Source organism: Tupaia chinensis, unplaced genomic scaffold, assembly GCF_000334495.1.
Source record: "Tupaia chinensis unplaced genomic scaffold, TupChi_1.0 Scaffold000672_1, whole genome shotgun sequence".
NCBI lineage: Eukaryota > Metazoa > Chordata > Mammalia > Scandentia > Tupaiidae > Tupaia > Tupaia belangeri.
In genome coordinates this window covers 1340111-1354564 of record NW_006160195.1, presented here as the reverse complement: position 1 = coordinate 1354564, position 14454 = coordinate 1340111, and the positions used below count along the sequence as shown (strand labels likewise).

Here is a 14454-nt window from a genome sequence, read left to right as displayed (position 1 = left end):
TCTTTCCCTTCAAAAGAATTACATTGCTAATTGCTAAGAGGAATATTCATTCTCTACATATCAGCTTTAATTCCAGTAACTTCTGAATTTCTATTGGTTGTTTAGGTCTGAGTGGGATCAGCGGAATTGATAGTCTAGAACTTCCACTTGGTAGAATCCTTAGCCAACTTGAAACACTAGGCTACTGTGGTGTATGGCAGGAGCTGAACTCCTGCAGCTGGACAGAGCTGTGTTTGAATGCCTTCTCTGCTGTTTTCTGACTGTGTGATCTGAAATGACCTCTCCGAGCTGTAACTTCCTCAGTTATAAAGCATATAAGCCACTCCATCCTTGCAGTCTTCATGATGATTGTGTAAGATAGTCTATGTGAAGAGCAAAGCACAGTGCTTGGCAGGTGGTGGATGTCAGTAAACATTCACTGGCTTTTGCTGTAGGTCAGACACAGGCTCAGTTGCTGTTCCAGAGCTTTCGTTAGAACATGACAGAATGCCACACCTTTCTGAGGATGTGGGTCCTCTGCTGCTCATGGGTCAATTTCACATGTATAGAAGAAATTAATTTCCCACCGACCATGCCTAGTTTCCTGATCACTGTATATCTTCGTGCAAGGCTATTTGCCCAATTATTTCATTCCCTTTCCCCTCTCTACTAGTTCTTAACCATCCTTGCCTTCCATCCTTTCCTGGACCAAGACTGACAGGTATGTCATTTGCTCATGGGGCAAAGACACTGGCAGGATTTAGGCTTGGATCCCTTATAAAATATGAGTGCTCAGGAGCTATACTAGTACTCTTCACCTGGCTCTGAAGGAAGGCCAAAGAGCATGTGTTGATGAGAAAAGTGAGGGAGAAGACCATAAGGGTATAGAAGTAGAGGCAGGAAGGGTAGAGTCTCACCAGGAGGTAGAGGCAGGAAGGGTAGAGTCTCTCAGGACTAGCCTTGCCCCAGTCAAAGCCAACCACTGTCAGGGAGCCCTGTCTCTGAGGAAAGGCAATCAGTGTCTTTGTGGACCTGGGTTTAATATTAAGAACCAAGCCTCATATCCTGCCCTGAGAATATTCACACACACCCGCATTTTCCAGAATGCAATGATCTGCATTTATCCAGAGCACAAGTGGTCTGAGGATCCAACATATGTACCTAGTAGTTATTGATACTTTTTAGGGCAGCTGAATGGAAAGTACCTGGGAAAGCATTGGGAAGTTAATGAGAAGTCTAGGGGTTTCAGAGACCTCCCTCAAAAAGGAGCTAAATCCCAGTATATCATTGGCTGGTCCCCTGTTTTGTTTGTTTATTTGTTTGATTTGTTTTTGTGTGTGTTTTTTTTTTGGGGGGGGGTGCTATTGGGCATGTGCGCTTGCCAGAAAGACAGAGACAGAGAGATAGAAAGCAAGAAATCACCCCCCTGGGGGATGGCCATGCTGCAATCCTTTCTCCTCCATTCTCCCCTGGGGATCTTGGGCACACATGCACATGCACCCAGCCTGAGTTTAAGCTACTGGGTTTGGGACTGGAACTGCAGTCGACTACATGGGAGTTCAGCAAAATAGCTATTATGCTAACTGCTGGTTCCTCCTGTTTTGATGGTTGATCTGACACTTGGCACTGCTCATTCAAAAGTAGGTGATATAGGTGACATCATAGTATTGGAAGAGGCTCATTCCCTATCTGTCAGGGACTTGAAGGATTAAGCTAAAGATTTCCTCTGGCTGTAACTATCTTGGGAGTACCTGGAAGCTGATGAAGGGACCTTTAATGGCTGACTTAGAATCTGGCAGGTCTTCCCTAAACAAAAAATTCTGTTTATGTTATCACCTTATTATGAAGGCATAACCTCCTTCCCACTAGGTCTGTTCCCACTTATAGCAGAATTTTAGGGTCCTTCAAGAACTGATGTAGACATTCCCAGCCAGGATGCCTGCAGACAGTTGGATGGACTACAGTGGCAGCCGATAGATAATGAGAAATCCATCACACGCACACGCTTGCTCGCAGCTCTGGATCACATGCATTAAGCTGTGAGTAATGTGATTACTTAAGTGGCATTTTATTTACACTTTTGCACAGAGCAGTAGCTACTGCTTTTCTAAACCAGTCATCACCCAGATTTGATTTCTTAAAAATCTCCTCAGAGTCAGGATGGCAGCATCACAAGTGTACTAATCCAGAAGAAACTAATGATACATTTTTAAAACTTATCAATTTTGAGCAGGGGATATACTGGAGTTAATTTAAAAATGTAGTTACCATTTCTTAGTGTATACTGTATGCTAGGCCTTTCACATATGATACATCGAGTCGTCAGGAAAGTCATGACTTATTTTTGCATAGAAAACCATAGAAAAATACATCATGACTTTCCTGACAGCCTAATAGTTTGTGACTGTGGTTTGTCCCCAGCAACACTCACTTTGAGGCTTGATCCCGGTGTGGTGGAGTTGAGAGTAGAACATTTAAAAGGTGGGACCCAATGGGAAGTCATGGTGGCTCCACTCTCATAGACAGATTGGTCTTATTCTTGTGGGACTGTGTGAGTTCTCACTCTCACAGGACTGGATTATGCACAGGTTAGTTACTGTGAGAGTGGATGGCTACAAAGCAAGGTTGCTTCCCATGCCTTGCTCATTTTCACATGTGCCTGTTTTGCCCTCCACTTCTCTGCCATCTTTGATGTAGTGTGAGTCTCACCAAAAGCCAATGATGCAGCCACCCAATCTTGAATTTCCTACTTTGCAGAACTGTGAACTAAATGTGCTTCTTTTCTTTATAAATTACCCTGTCTCAGGTGTTCTGTTATACCAACAGAAAATGGACTAAGCATATCTTGGGTTGTTGGAAAAGTCATGATGCATTTTTGCATGGAAAAAAAAGTATGTCATGAGTTTTCTGATAATTAATTACTATGGGACTTCAGAAAGTTTGTGGAAAAATAAAATTGAAGTTTGACTTTATTTTGATGTAAAAATTTTTTTAATTTGGAATTACATACATTTTTTCCATAATACTAATTTCCTGTGAAGTTTGTGAAGATCTCTTACATGTCTCAAATAATCTTCCAGTAACCCTGATACAGGGGGCACCATTTCCTTATTTTTAGATAATGAAACTTAAACTCAGAGTGGTTAAATTACTTGCGCAGAGTCACTTAGGCAGTGGTAGTGGCAATGTCGAGAATTTACCATGAAAAAACTGCCATAGGCATTTATATGTATTTTATATTTAGAAGCAGAACCATTGATTCCAGCTCCAAGCAAGGCTAAGAGCTGAGTTTTTGTTTTTGTTTTTGTTTTGTTTTGTTTTTGGTGGGGAGGGGATAGAAGAAGATAGGAGAAACAGTCATCTGAGGCTTTGACAGGCAATGTGAAAATAACCCATGTAGTATTATTCCCAAATAATTTCAGCAGGCAGTCCTGACAAGGTGCCTCTGATACTAGCTGTGATTTGTGTGTCCTGCTGGTAAATTAGATGAGGTATCTGAGCCTCGAATGCCTTATTAAATCGAACTGCAATTTGGGTTTGTTGCAGGAGCTGTCACCATCTTGTGGGTAAATGTGTGATTTCTGCTGTGAGCTCTGGGCCTTCCTCCAGCATGTTTCTGGAAGGGCCATGGGCTGCGTACTGGTAGGTAAGCTGAGGGTCACCCCCTGCTTACTTCAGATCTTTAATTTCTTTATAAGGTAGTAGAAATGCTAGCACGAAAGGAATAAATGAATAGGTGACACTATTTGCCATCTCAGAAACAGGCTCTATATAAGAGTTTGTTGTTCCCTTCAGCTGCCTATAAACATTCCTGGACTTTGTCCTTGGCACAGCCCAAGTAGCTCTTCATTCTAACTTCCCATGTCTGGAATGTAGGTATGTTTTTCAGAGTGTACGTGGTGTACATGGATCTTATGTTACAGAGCTTAGAGCTAAGGGAATTTATATTCAAATTACTTTTTTAGCACTTTGGGCTAGAGTTTATCTAAAAACATTGTTTTGATAGTCCTGTCTTTATTTTACCTGTCCTGAAGAACTTTACATAAATGGATGAGTGAGTAAATGAATGAATGAATAAGTAGACCTTGTGCAAATTCATGAAGTCATCCATATAAATGTTTAATTGAAAACAACAAAAAATTAGAAGTAGAACGAAATCCTTCATGTTTCTACAATCATAGATAACCATTTTTATCCTTTTGATTTTTTTTGTAGTCCTTTTCTGTGTTTTCTTATTTTCTTCTTACAGTGGTCATGTTTAAGAATAATGGGATTACCTGGAAAATGTGATTATGCACTGGACTAAATGAGAAGACCGACTTAAAAAAAATTTCTTCCATATGAGATAGATAGATAGAGAGAGAGACAGACAGACAGACAGACAGACATGAGTTCCTGTCACCTCTAGCAGGGTGTTCATACCATGATCCACCCCCACCCTCATCCAATCTAGATCTTAGGTGTGTACACAGGGCCTCAGGATATGAACCCGGGACCTTTCCATGTGAGTTCAGCATTTCTGGGTGTCATGTTACTAATGTGCCACCAGAGAGTCCTGAGAAAATCAGTTATAATAAGCAGGAGAAAACACTAGTCCTGTGTAGTCACGTTGTCTTGACTTCAACCATGCTGGTGGACATGGATGCCCTTCTTTCTCTGCAGGGCTTTGAGTCCTAGGAGGGAGGAGGGCCTTTGAGCACTGAGAGGATGTGTTTATGGGGGAGACAAAGTAGTCACTGTTGTATCTTTGGTCCTCCTTTTTGCTTCTTGGTGTTCTGTTTTCTTCACTTGTCTTCTTATGTGACTTTCCTCTAAGTCTTCAACTTGCAGTAGAAGGGCATTTGGTTAAAAAAATTTGGTCTTATAAATTTGTTCAAGAGATTCTATCTCAGTGGTGTTGACATCATGTGAAAAACCCAAGTAAAATCTTTCTTTATAAGTTATTTAACAGGAAAGAGATTTTAAAGATCTAGGACATAATTACTTCTTGTGTTCACAGGAGATTCTTAAAATTTGAAAGTAAAAATAAAAAAGCAAAAGCAGTTTATTTCTTTAGTCCACCTTGGATTCTTCCAATATGTTCTAATCCTTGCTAATCTCTGAAAATTATTCCAACTTTACTGACACAAAGCTTTCAGGCATATGTGATTTATTATTTGACATATTTAGAATCTAAAAATTTTAGAATAGGAAGGGACTTTCATTGTTATTAACATTCCTATTATTCCCCAAGTAATAAATGAAATGAAAACATAAAAAAATAAACATATTACATGGATTCTGCCAGCTGACTGCTCCTTCATGAGAAATAAATATGTCCTTATTAATGTACATTTTGTTATTGTATAAATGAGTCTGCCTGATACCCTGAGGGTTTTTATTTTAAAAAAATATGGGAACCAGGGTACCCTGGCTGCTCATCCCTTCTTATTTCTGCCCCGAGTAAATGAGAGTGGTTTGAGTAGGAACAAGAAGTCACTAGTTGTTACCACTCCTCCAGGGCTCTGGTTTCCAGAGTGTGGTCATGTTCCCAGGGAGCTCACTTCCAGAGAGAAAGATATTTATTTATTATTTAATAAACAGAAATACATCTCTTCAGGAGGGAGGAAGGGGAAAGCAGACAGGCTGGTGGCTCTAATTGTGTTTCTTAATGGCTCATATGTGTTCTTAACAGGTGACATGGGGACTTTCATTGATGAGGTTGGAATGGCCAGGCTGTGGCTTTTGTCTTGTCCCTGAGGCAACTCAGTGTGGTTCCTTTGGACATGTCATTTCTCAGCCTTTTTCTAAAGTAGGCTGATTATAATTATCATCAGATATGCATTATCCCCAATACCCATCCACAGGAGCTATAGAGCTTCCTATTCCCAGAGCCCAGGACAGACTGACAGGTGTGTGAGACACTACAGAGTTGGCAAGTGGCTCCTGTTGTCTCTTCTCTGTCATTGCATCTGCGCTCAGGTATCATTGCTTTTTACCTGAACTGAGAGTTACTGCAGCCAGGACCTTGAAGGAAAATGACTTATCCTTCAAGGTCCAGCTTGAGTTCCCCTTTCTCAGTAGAGTCTACTCTGGATCCCTTGAGTAATTGGTGGCTCCCCCCTCAACGTTCCTATAGCTTTGTTGTTGTTTTGTTTTGTTAAGATCACATGACCAGGTAGTATTATGCTTCATCTGCTTACATTCCTGGCTCCCTCTCTTTTAGCTAGACTGTAAGATTCATGAGAGTAAGGGTTGGTTATTAGTCATAGCTGTTTTCTGGCTTATCATAAGGTCAGATATGTAGCAAAATCTTTATTAGTATGATTGTGCACATATAGAATGAACTTCTTGACTGGTATCCTGTCCCACCTGCTGAGAATACTTAAGAAAATATTATCTTGATGGGGTCACCTTCCAATTAAGCCTTCTGGCAAGTCGTCAGTGCCTACAGATTAGATCTGGATATCTCTTTTTTAAATTAATTTATTTATTATCATCATAATCTTGTTTACATTCCATTGAATCACATATAGCTTCACAGTGTATTACATTTCTTTTTCCAGAAGGAACACCATGCATATCAGTCAATACAGAGACATTAAAATCCCCATTTCATCATCCAATAACTTTTTATTATTTTTCCCAAGCATCATTATCAGTATTATTCCAATTATTTTTTTAAACAGTCAGTCACTATTTCTCATTTTGCTTGTAAAAGATCTAGATATCTCATCAGGCAACAAGGTCCTTGAGACTCTGGCCCCAGCTTTCTTTCTAGCCTTAACTTACTCTGCCTCTGTGGGTGCCTCAGAGCCTAAACTAGCCTGAGGGGTCATAAAAATGCCCTTGGAGGAGGGTGACTAGTACATGGATCCTTCTGATCACAGGGCTGGACTACATTGTTCTTGGCATGAAGACAGTTCTCTTGTAGGCAATCTGGGCTCTCAGTCTTGCTCATATGACATAAGCATATCATCTCTCTGTCCAAAGGGGTCAGGTGATCAAGTCCCCAAGTTGGAGCCTGGGTGAAGTGCTGGTGGTCATATCTATAAGTCTCTGGAGTCTTATCAGGCATCTTTTTGGCAGCACTAGGGCTGAGAGACTGTGTTACATCCATTACTGAGTTTCTGATGCTTGGTAGGCCATATAAAAGCATAACACAAGTTTCCATGTCCAGTTTTCACTGGACCCAGCAACCTTTGGGAGTGTAGGTCCTGTGGAGAGTCTTGGTCAATCTCAGAAGATTGTTCTACCTACGTAGTGGCTATTCCTCAGAGAAAGGATACTCACTCTTACCCCTTGAAGCCTTGTTAGTAACTGTTTAAGTGAACTGTACTTTCATTTTTGGCAGACTTGTCTAGTCTAGTAACCTCTTACTATGGAGGGGAGATGCCACTTCAGAACTTGTAAATTTAAAATGAGAACCCTTAGATCTTGATCATGACACTCTGGGCTTGGAGTAGACAAAAGGCCTTATTTCTGGTATTTCGGTCAGGAGCATCTGCTGTGTATACGTGGTCCGTGGGCTGGAGCCTCAGAATGCAGGGGGGGGGGTCTAGTATGATGCCAGCCAGGACAGTTTTAGGGAGTCTTTATTGCTACCCTTCCCAGATGTTTCTTCAAAGAGAAGAGGCTGAATGGCAGGGCAGGGAGGAACTGTAGCAGCCTGAACTCTGTTGCTAATGAAAATTTCATGCAAAGTCTGTGACCATAGGTTTCCAGAGAGATGGCTGGTGCCAAAGGCCACCAGATCCTCTGCACAGTTCTTTGCTGTCAATGTTGCATGTTGCACTTTGAACTGTGCTCCTGGGAGTGCTGGTGGCAGACAGGTATGAGCACTCAAACCAGAGCTCACAAAGGCAGGAGACTCCTGCCCTGGAGGCTGGTTCATCAGAACTGAAGATTATAATTCTGCCCAGGAAGCTATCTTGGGAGGCTGAACCTGAGGAGGAGTGGATCCAGAAGTCAGGGTGTCCTGCTTGCTTTCCTGGAGCCCGGTACACAAGAGATGGATTCGCCTATGGGACCAGTATTTCTATCCTCCATTTCACAGGTGGGAAAGCTGAGGCTTTACCTACATTAAGGGTCCTGGTAATAGTAGTGTGAGCCTCTTGGGAACCTCTGGTCTATGTGCTCATCTCCTGTCCCCTGGTATCTCCTGTAAGCCTCATGGTTCATCTCTACAGAGCAGCCAGCTTCATCCTCTCTCCCCAGGGCCTCGGTCCTCACAACCCTCTGTGCCCCTCCTTTCACACTGTGCTCTTGAGGACGTGATATGTGTGAGTAGAGGATGATCTTAAGAGTCAGGCAAAAAACTGAGTTCAAATCCTGGTTCTACTTCTTACTAGCTCTGTGCCCTTGTGTAGTAACATCTTTTTAAGCTTCAGTTTCTCAACTATTGGGTTGTTGGAAATGTCATGTGACATTTTTGCATAGAAAGACAGAAAAATATGTCATGACTTTTCCAACAATCCACTATAACATGGAACTGCTGATGGTTCCTGTCTCCCATAGTTAAGGGTTAAATGAGGTAAATCAGGCTTGACAGGTTCACATCCTGGGACTTCTTTGGGAATGCTGGCTGTATGTGTGCCAATGATCCAGGGCTGGCTGAAGCTGAGTGATTGTAGCATCAACAACATGTTGGGGGAGCTGTCTCTTTGTCTCTCTCTCTCTCTCTTTCTCACACACACACACATACACACACATGCACACTCACACACACACACTCATTCACTGAAGAAAGAAAGAAACAAAAACTTAAAAACAAAGCAGACAAAATCCAGCAGAGGCGAACTGTCTTTATTCATTCAGTGGATGTTTATCGAGTACCTGCTGCACAACAGGTGCTCTGCTGGGCCCTTGAGGTTCAGTGGTGAAGCTGCCCAGCCCCAGGCCCTGGGCATGTTGTCTGTGTCCTTGGGCTGAGGAACAGTAACCAGCTGCTGCGGCAGCATTGGTGAGCAGGCAGTGCTCTGTTGGGAATGACACAGGGGGCTGTAGACCACATAGCACAGATGCCTCAGGTGCAGAGGGATAGGGGGCAGGGAAGGATTCTCATAAGAAGTAGTGCCTAAACTGGGATTTGATAGAGCTGTAATTGTTAAGCAAAGAGGGATAAAGAAGAGTGTTTTAGGAAGAGAGGGAACAAATAGGCTTAAGAATGCATGGGCTATGGAATAAGGACTGAAAAATAGTTGGGTGATGATGGGAAGGAATCATGTGACCTGGAGTATGGCTATAGGCTGTAGGTTCAGTGGGGTTTGGGGCTCAGAGGGTCCTGTAAACTGCACTAGTGGGTTTGGCCTTAATCTGGAGCCACTCCAGTTCTTTAAGCAGGGGAATGATGGGGCCAGAATGTCCTTTTAGAAGGTCACTGTGAAGTGAAAGTGCTCAGGGAGACAGGGAGGCTGGTTAGAATAGTGGCAGTGATACAAGGAGAAACCATGGAGGCTGAAATGAGGGAGAGGCTGTGTTGATGCAGAGAAGCATGGGGACCAGAGAGAGATCTAGGTGTGACAACAGAGAGGACATGGTTGTTGCCTAAATGGCAAAGGAAAGGGAAAGGGAGGAGTCTAATCTGCAGTCTGGGTTCCTGCCTGGGCAGCTGAGTGGACAGCCAGGTGGGATAGGTACTATGTACAGAGATGGGGATGCCTTCAAGGGGAAGACTCTGAAAATACAAGAGGGAAATCACTTTGGAAAGCTCCAGAAGCTGGGGAAGAAGGCCTCTGGTGTGCTGGACCTGGTTTGCCCTTCATAGCATGGCTGGCTTTCCCTTGGTCCTCAGTCACTGGGATTGAGTTTCTTGTGGCTTCCTTTAGCCCAAATAGAGGCTGCACAGCTTGAAAATAATATCACTGTGGAGGTCATCCCTCAGGCCACTGAGTCTATACTTCAGGGTAGGACCAGGCTTCAGGGTTTGAAAAGCTCTAAACCTTGCCTCAGTGGTCAGCCCCTTAGGATGAGACTATGAGGTTGGCACCTTCCAGAGAGGACAAGTGGAAAGGAGGGGGTGAGCTGATAGTTAATAGTTATTCTGTTCTCCAAAATGTAGCATTTGGATGTTCACAGAGGCCTGCCTGCTATTGAGGGGGTGGGTATGGGAAGGTGGTATTTTCAGAAAGACGGTGAGACCAAGTTAATTTGGAATTTGTGATACTTGGACAAGGCTGGGCCTCCAGCCAGTATAATTTGCACTTTCTGGGAAATAAAGGTTTACATGCTCCAAGCTGCATGGTAGCAAGGGCCTTTTTTGGTGTGCCAATGAGACGAACCCTTTCAGGTTTCCCCATCTGTTTTGTACATGTAAATAGATGGTTACAAAGAAATGTGACCTGTTCAGAGCAGGCCCAGCCCCCTTATCATGATATAGTTCATCATAATTGAAGCTTTGATTATTCTGTTTATGTTTATATGATCTTTAATACACTACAGTGATTCAAAACACTATCCTTGATGCACAAAATATCCCAAAGGTGTATTATCTTGTTTTAATGACTGGATCTGTTTAATAGGTGGGTCATTGAATCTGAAAAAGTATGAGTCTGACCTTTAAACAGAAAGATGCCTGCAACTCACTTTTTCAGATTTTGTTGCATGTTTTCCTAAACCACTCTTCATATGTGAGACTAATGAAATTATATACATTTAAACTATTTCATAATTAATTTTCCCAGCTGCAATTGATCTCTCTTCACTTGGGCCTAATTGATAAGATTCAAATGTGCAAGAGTCACACTGTTGAAATTTTGAACAGCAATATTTATACAAAGCCAAATGTTTCCCTCAATTTTCTTGGGCTAACACACTATCGTAAGCCTCTGGAAATGGACATGGACATGTGTATATTTTATATCATTTACGTGTCAGATAATATTGGGTCGTCAGGAAAAGTCATGAGATATTTTTCTATGCAAAACCAATGTATCAGGCACTTTGCATCATTATGAGTCATTGGGACCATCCTTCAAGGTAGGTGTAAGTGGTCTGTTGTTTTATGAAGAAGGATACTGACTCAGAGAAGTTGAGTGAATGGTGTAAGGCCACACAACTGGTGAGTGCTAGAGTCAGAATTTAAACCCACATCAGCTTCAAAGCCTGCTCTGTCCAGAGGATCTTTGCTCCCTTTGACTTGTGATACTGACCACCTCTCTCCTTCCCCATATTCAGAAGGTGGTTCCAGTTAGCTCAGACTACTTGATAATTTTGCTAAAGAAGTCGAGTGCGTGGGTGGTTTTGAGTCTGGGGAGACGTTCTTTGTCTTAATCAGAGTACAAATGGGGTATAGCATATCCATTCATATCCCTAGAAGAAAAATCCAAGTGCAGAGTGTATTTTGGGGAAGAAACCTCAGACTCAGTTTTTCTTTCTGGGAAAAGGACACATCAATAGGTCATTTCCCTCCATCCCAGCTTGAATGGACTGATGGAGGCAGACAGAGTCTCCAGGAAGGGGGAACTCTTTATGGTGGTTATAACCCTTTAATCAGCTGGAGGGGCCCTAACAGTCCTTTTCATTCTACATATTTCTAAGAACGATAAAGCCTTATCTTTCTCAAGTCTGAGCCCCCCACTTTCAAACTATTTTGAAGCTGCAAAAGAATTTCTTTGCAGCAATGTAGAAGGTCTATTACTCTTGGTCTCTGATGTCATCTTGGGATTTTTATTGAATTTTGCCCTTTGGACCAATGTCACAGGCAATTATTCATTTGGAATTCTTGTAGCTAGTCATGATGGCTGAGTGTTTGGATTTAATCATGATTTTTCTAGCTGTTCAACAGTAATGACATAGCTCAGTAGAGCTTAGGCAGACTTCTCCCTACTTAATTTATTCCACCACAGAACCTCATGTCCTTTCCCATGAACTTAGTAAATGATGGGACCTTTTCAGAGAAATAATGGTAGGTGACTTAAGAGAAAATATCTGGCAATGATCTTTTTAATGTTATGATAATTTGAAATTTTGATGCAATGATCAAATGTTTACATTCCTTCCTATTGTTTGATGTATTCTTTTATTTTTTTCCCCCTCATTTATAATGCTTTCGTGCTCAGGAAGTTGAGGTAGGTTTTTGACTTTTCAACTGTATGTAGACCTAGCATCAAAATAGTTGCCGAATAAAATGTAAATTTCATTCTAAATCCTAAATCTCAGCGGTAAATATTTGTTTTAGTTCAGTGAACCAGTACCACACATTTATTTTTCATTGGTATATCCAGGGGATGCAATTCATCAAATGCATATAAACAGTCCATTTGCTGCTTTATCTTTTCTCATTAGTTACAGTACAAGTATGATTGTCAGTTATTATCTGTGTTTTACTGGTGGGTTATTTATTGAAAGAGCAGAGCAACTGACATTGTTATTTTCTAAATCATTTTGTCTAAGGCCTGCAGGACTTTAAACCAAATGTCAGACCAATTTATCAAAGAATCGCTCTATTCAGGATGAAAGTGATTTAGAGTGTGTATAAACATACACCCACCTGTGCTTACACACACCAGTAACAATAATGGGAATTTCACAGGGATACAGAGATGTTAATAAAGCTGGAACAGCTCACTTATATTTTATGTAATTCAGGAAGGATTTATTGTGTGCTGTGACAGGTAAGACCCACTCCTGCTTAGTAGCCCAGGTCCAGGTGTATGGGGGTAATGTGTGCACATGAAAAGGCACTGATGCAACCACTCTCAGTCCCTGGTGTGCAGGATTCTCATGAGCACTGTCTGTGGGTAGAAGGCTAACAGGCCTTAGGTGGGGCCAGTTAGTTTATTGGGCCTCTTCATTCAGAAGGATTGTAACTGGGGTGCCTCAGAGATTGGGAGGGAAGGGGATGGATGGGGCCTGCTTGAGAGGACATAGCACGTTGCTTGTTCAGAGAGGTGAACTGAAACAGCTCAGAGGTGAGGTGGTTACATGGAAAACTAGCTCCTCAACAAAAGGAGTGTTTTGTGGCATACAGTAGCTTGATTAGCGGATTTCTATTGCACACAAATTACTGGAAAATGTCACATTTTGTAGCTGATACACTTACATAAAGTTGTTTCAAAATTTAACTCTTCTGGTGACTTTTATTATTTTAGGGACACTTACCTCACCCCCAAACTGCCCTTCTTACTATTCTTCCCAGTCAAATAGCGAGAAAATGAAGTAGTTTACACTGAATCCCTTTGAGAGCAGTTTGGCTATGGTCCCTTTATTGATCTCTTTCTAAAGGGCTTGGGCTAGAGTGGCATCTGCCTCCATCTGGGATCTACAGTCAGCTGGAGTTCACTTGACCCTTTAAGGAAGGGCTTGTCCCTTTTGTGACGTCATGGGCCCACAGACCAGCCCAAAGTGGCAACCTGCTCTGCTTCACCTGGGTTCCTTCTGTTCTCTCTGTTGTTCCCTACTGGCCAAACAAACAAGGTTCCCATTTATTTTCTAGGCTGGTAATTTATGTCATCTCAGGTAATCTTAGATGAAACTACAGGGCTCACACAGCTTAGCTAAAATATGTATAAGGGAGAAACTATCTGTTTCATATGAGCTAAACGTCTTTGATCAAAAGCATCTGAAACTGTGGTATATAATAAATTACATCATCTTGTTCATAACTGAGAGTCAAAGCAGTTGGGTTTCTATCTGGTTCTGCCTCCCCATCTCTCCCTCAGACGGTTCTGCCATTCTTTGGAGCTGAAATGGCCACCTCTTGAAAGGCAAATCTCTGGGGGAATATTTGAGGTAAATTGTGTCTGCCAATTTTGGACTGTGGCACAGTGAAAGAAAATTCAATCACTGAAATGGGCTGAAAACTGTAGACTTCCCAGTTCATTATGATCATCCATAATGAAGAGACTTAATCACCCAAATTATAGCAGGAATATTTTGGCATCATTTCATGTTAGATAGGCTTAAAGATTTCATTGGAAAATGCATTATAGAGCAGATAGTTCTTGGCATGCATATATTGATATATGTATTCATGTTTATTAAATATATTTTAAAATACATCTATGAATATATATTTTATATAATATGTGATATTTATTAAGCAGATTTCCTTTTCCATGAATGCTTATTAGGACAGACTATCTCTAAAGTAGTTAATAAACCCAGAGTTAAACTCCTTTACGTCTGCCACTGGGTGCTCATAATTTCACAGGATCTAGTACTGTATTAGTGGGGTAATTAGTGAGAAAATGGAGTTTTACTAATGTTTATCAGCTAAAAATGATTTAAAAATTAATGCCATAGTTGCTACTATTCTTTAATTCTTCCTCAACCACCAGCCCCACAACCTTCTGCTTCATTCTAAACATGTAATCATTTGTCACTTCTTACTATGGTCTTTATGATGACTTTTTATGCTATTTCATACTGCCTTGGGATACTTTCATAATTTCAGATATAAATCCATATGCTAAAGTTTGAGCCTCTGTTTAAATTTATAGGTTTTCTCAGATTTTAACAGTCCCTAAAAAAGAGTTGGATAATTTTTATTTATGA

General features: G+C 41.4%; 1 protein-coding gene across 1 annotated transcript in view; it reads left to right on the top strand.

Annotated features, from left to right (window-relative positions):
* Window positions 1-14454, top strand: part of SPOCK1 (SPARC (osteonectin), cwcv and kazal like domains proteoglycan 1) — a 603884-nt gene that overhangs the window by 249630 nt on the left and 339800 nt on the right. The window contains 1 exon segment of the mRNA XM_014592244.2: window positions 12018-12026. Coding sequence (XP_014447730.2) covers window positions 12018-12026 — 9 coding nt within the window.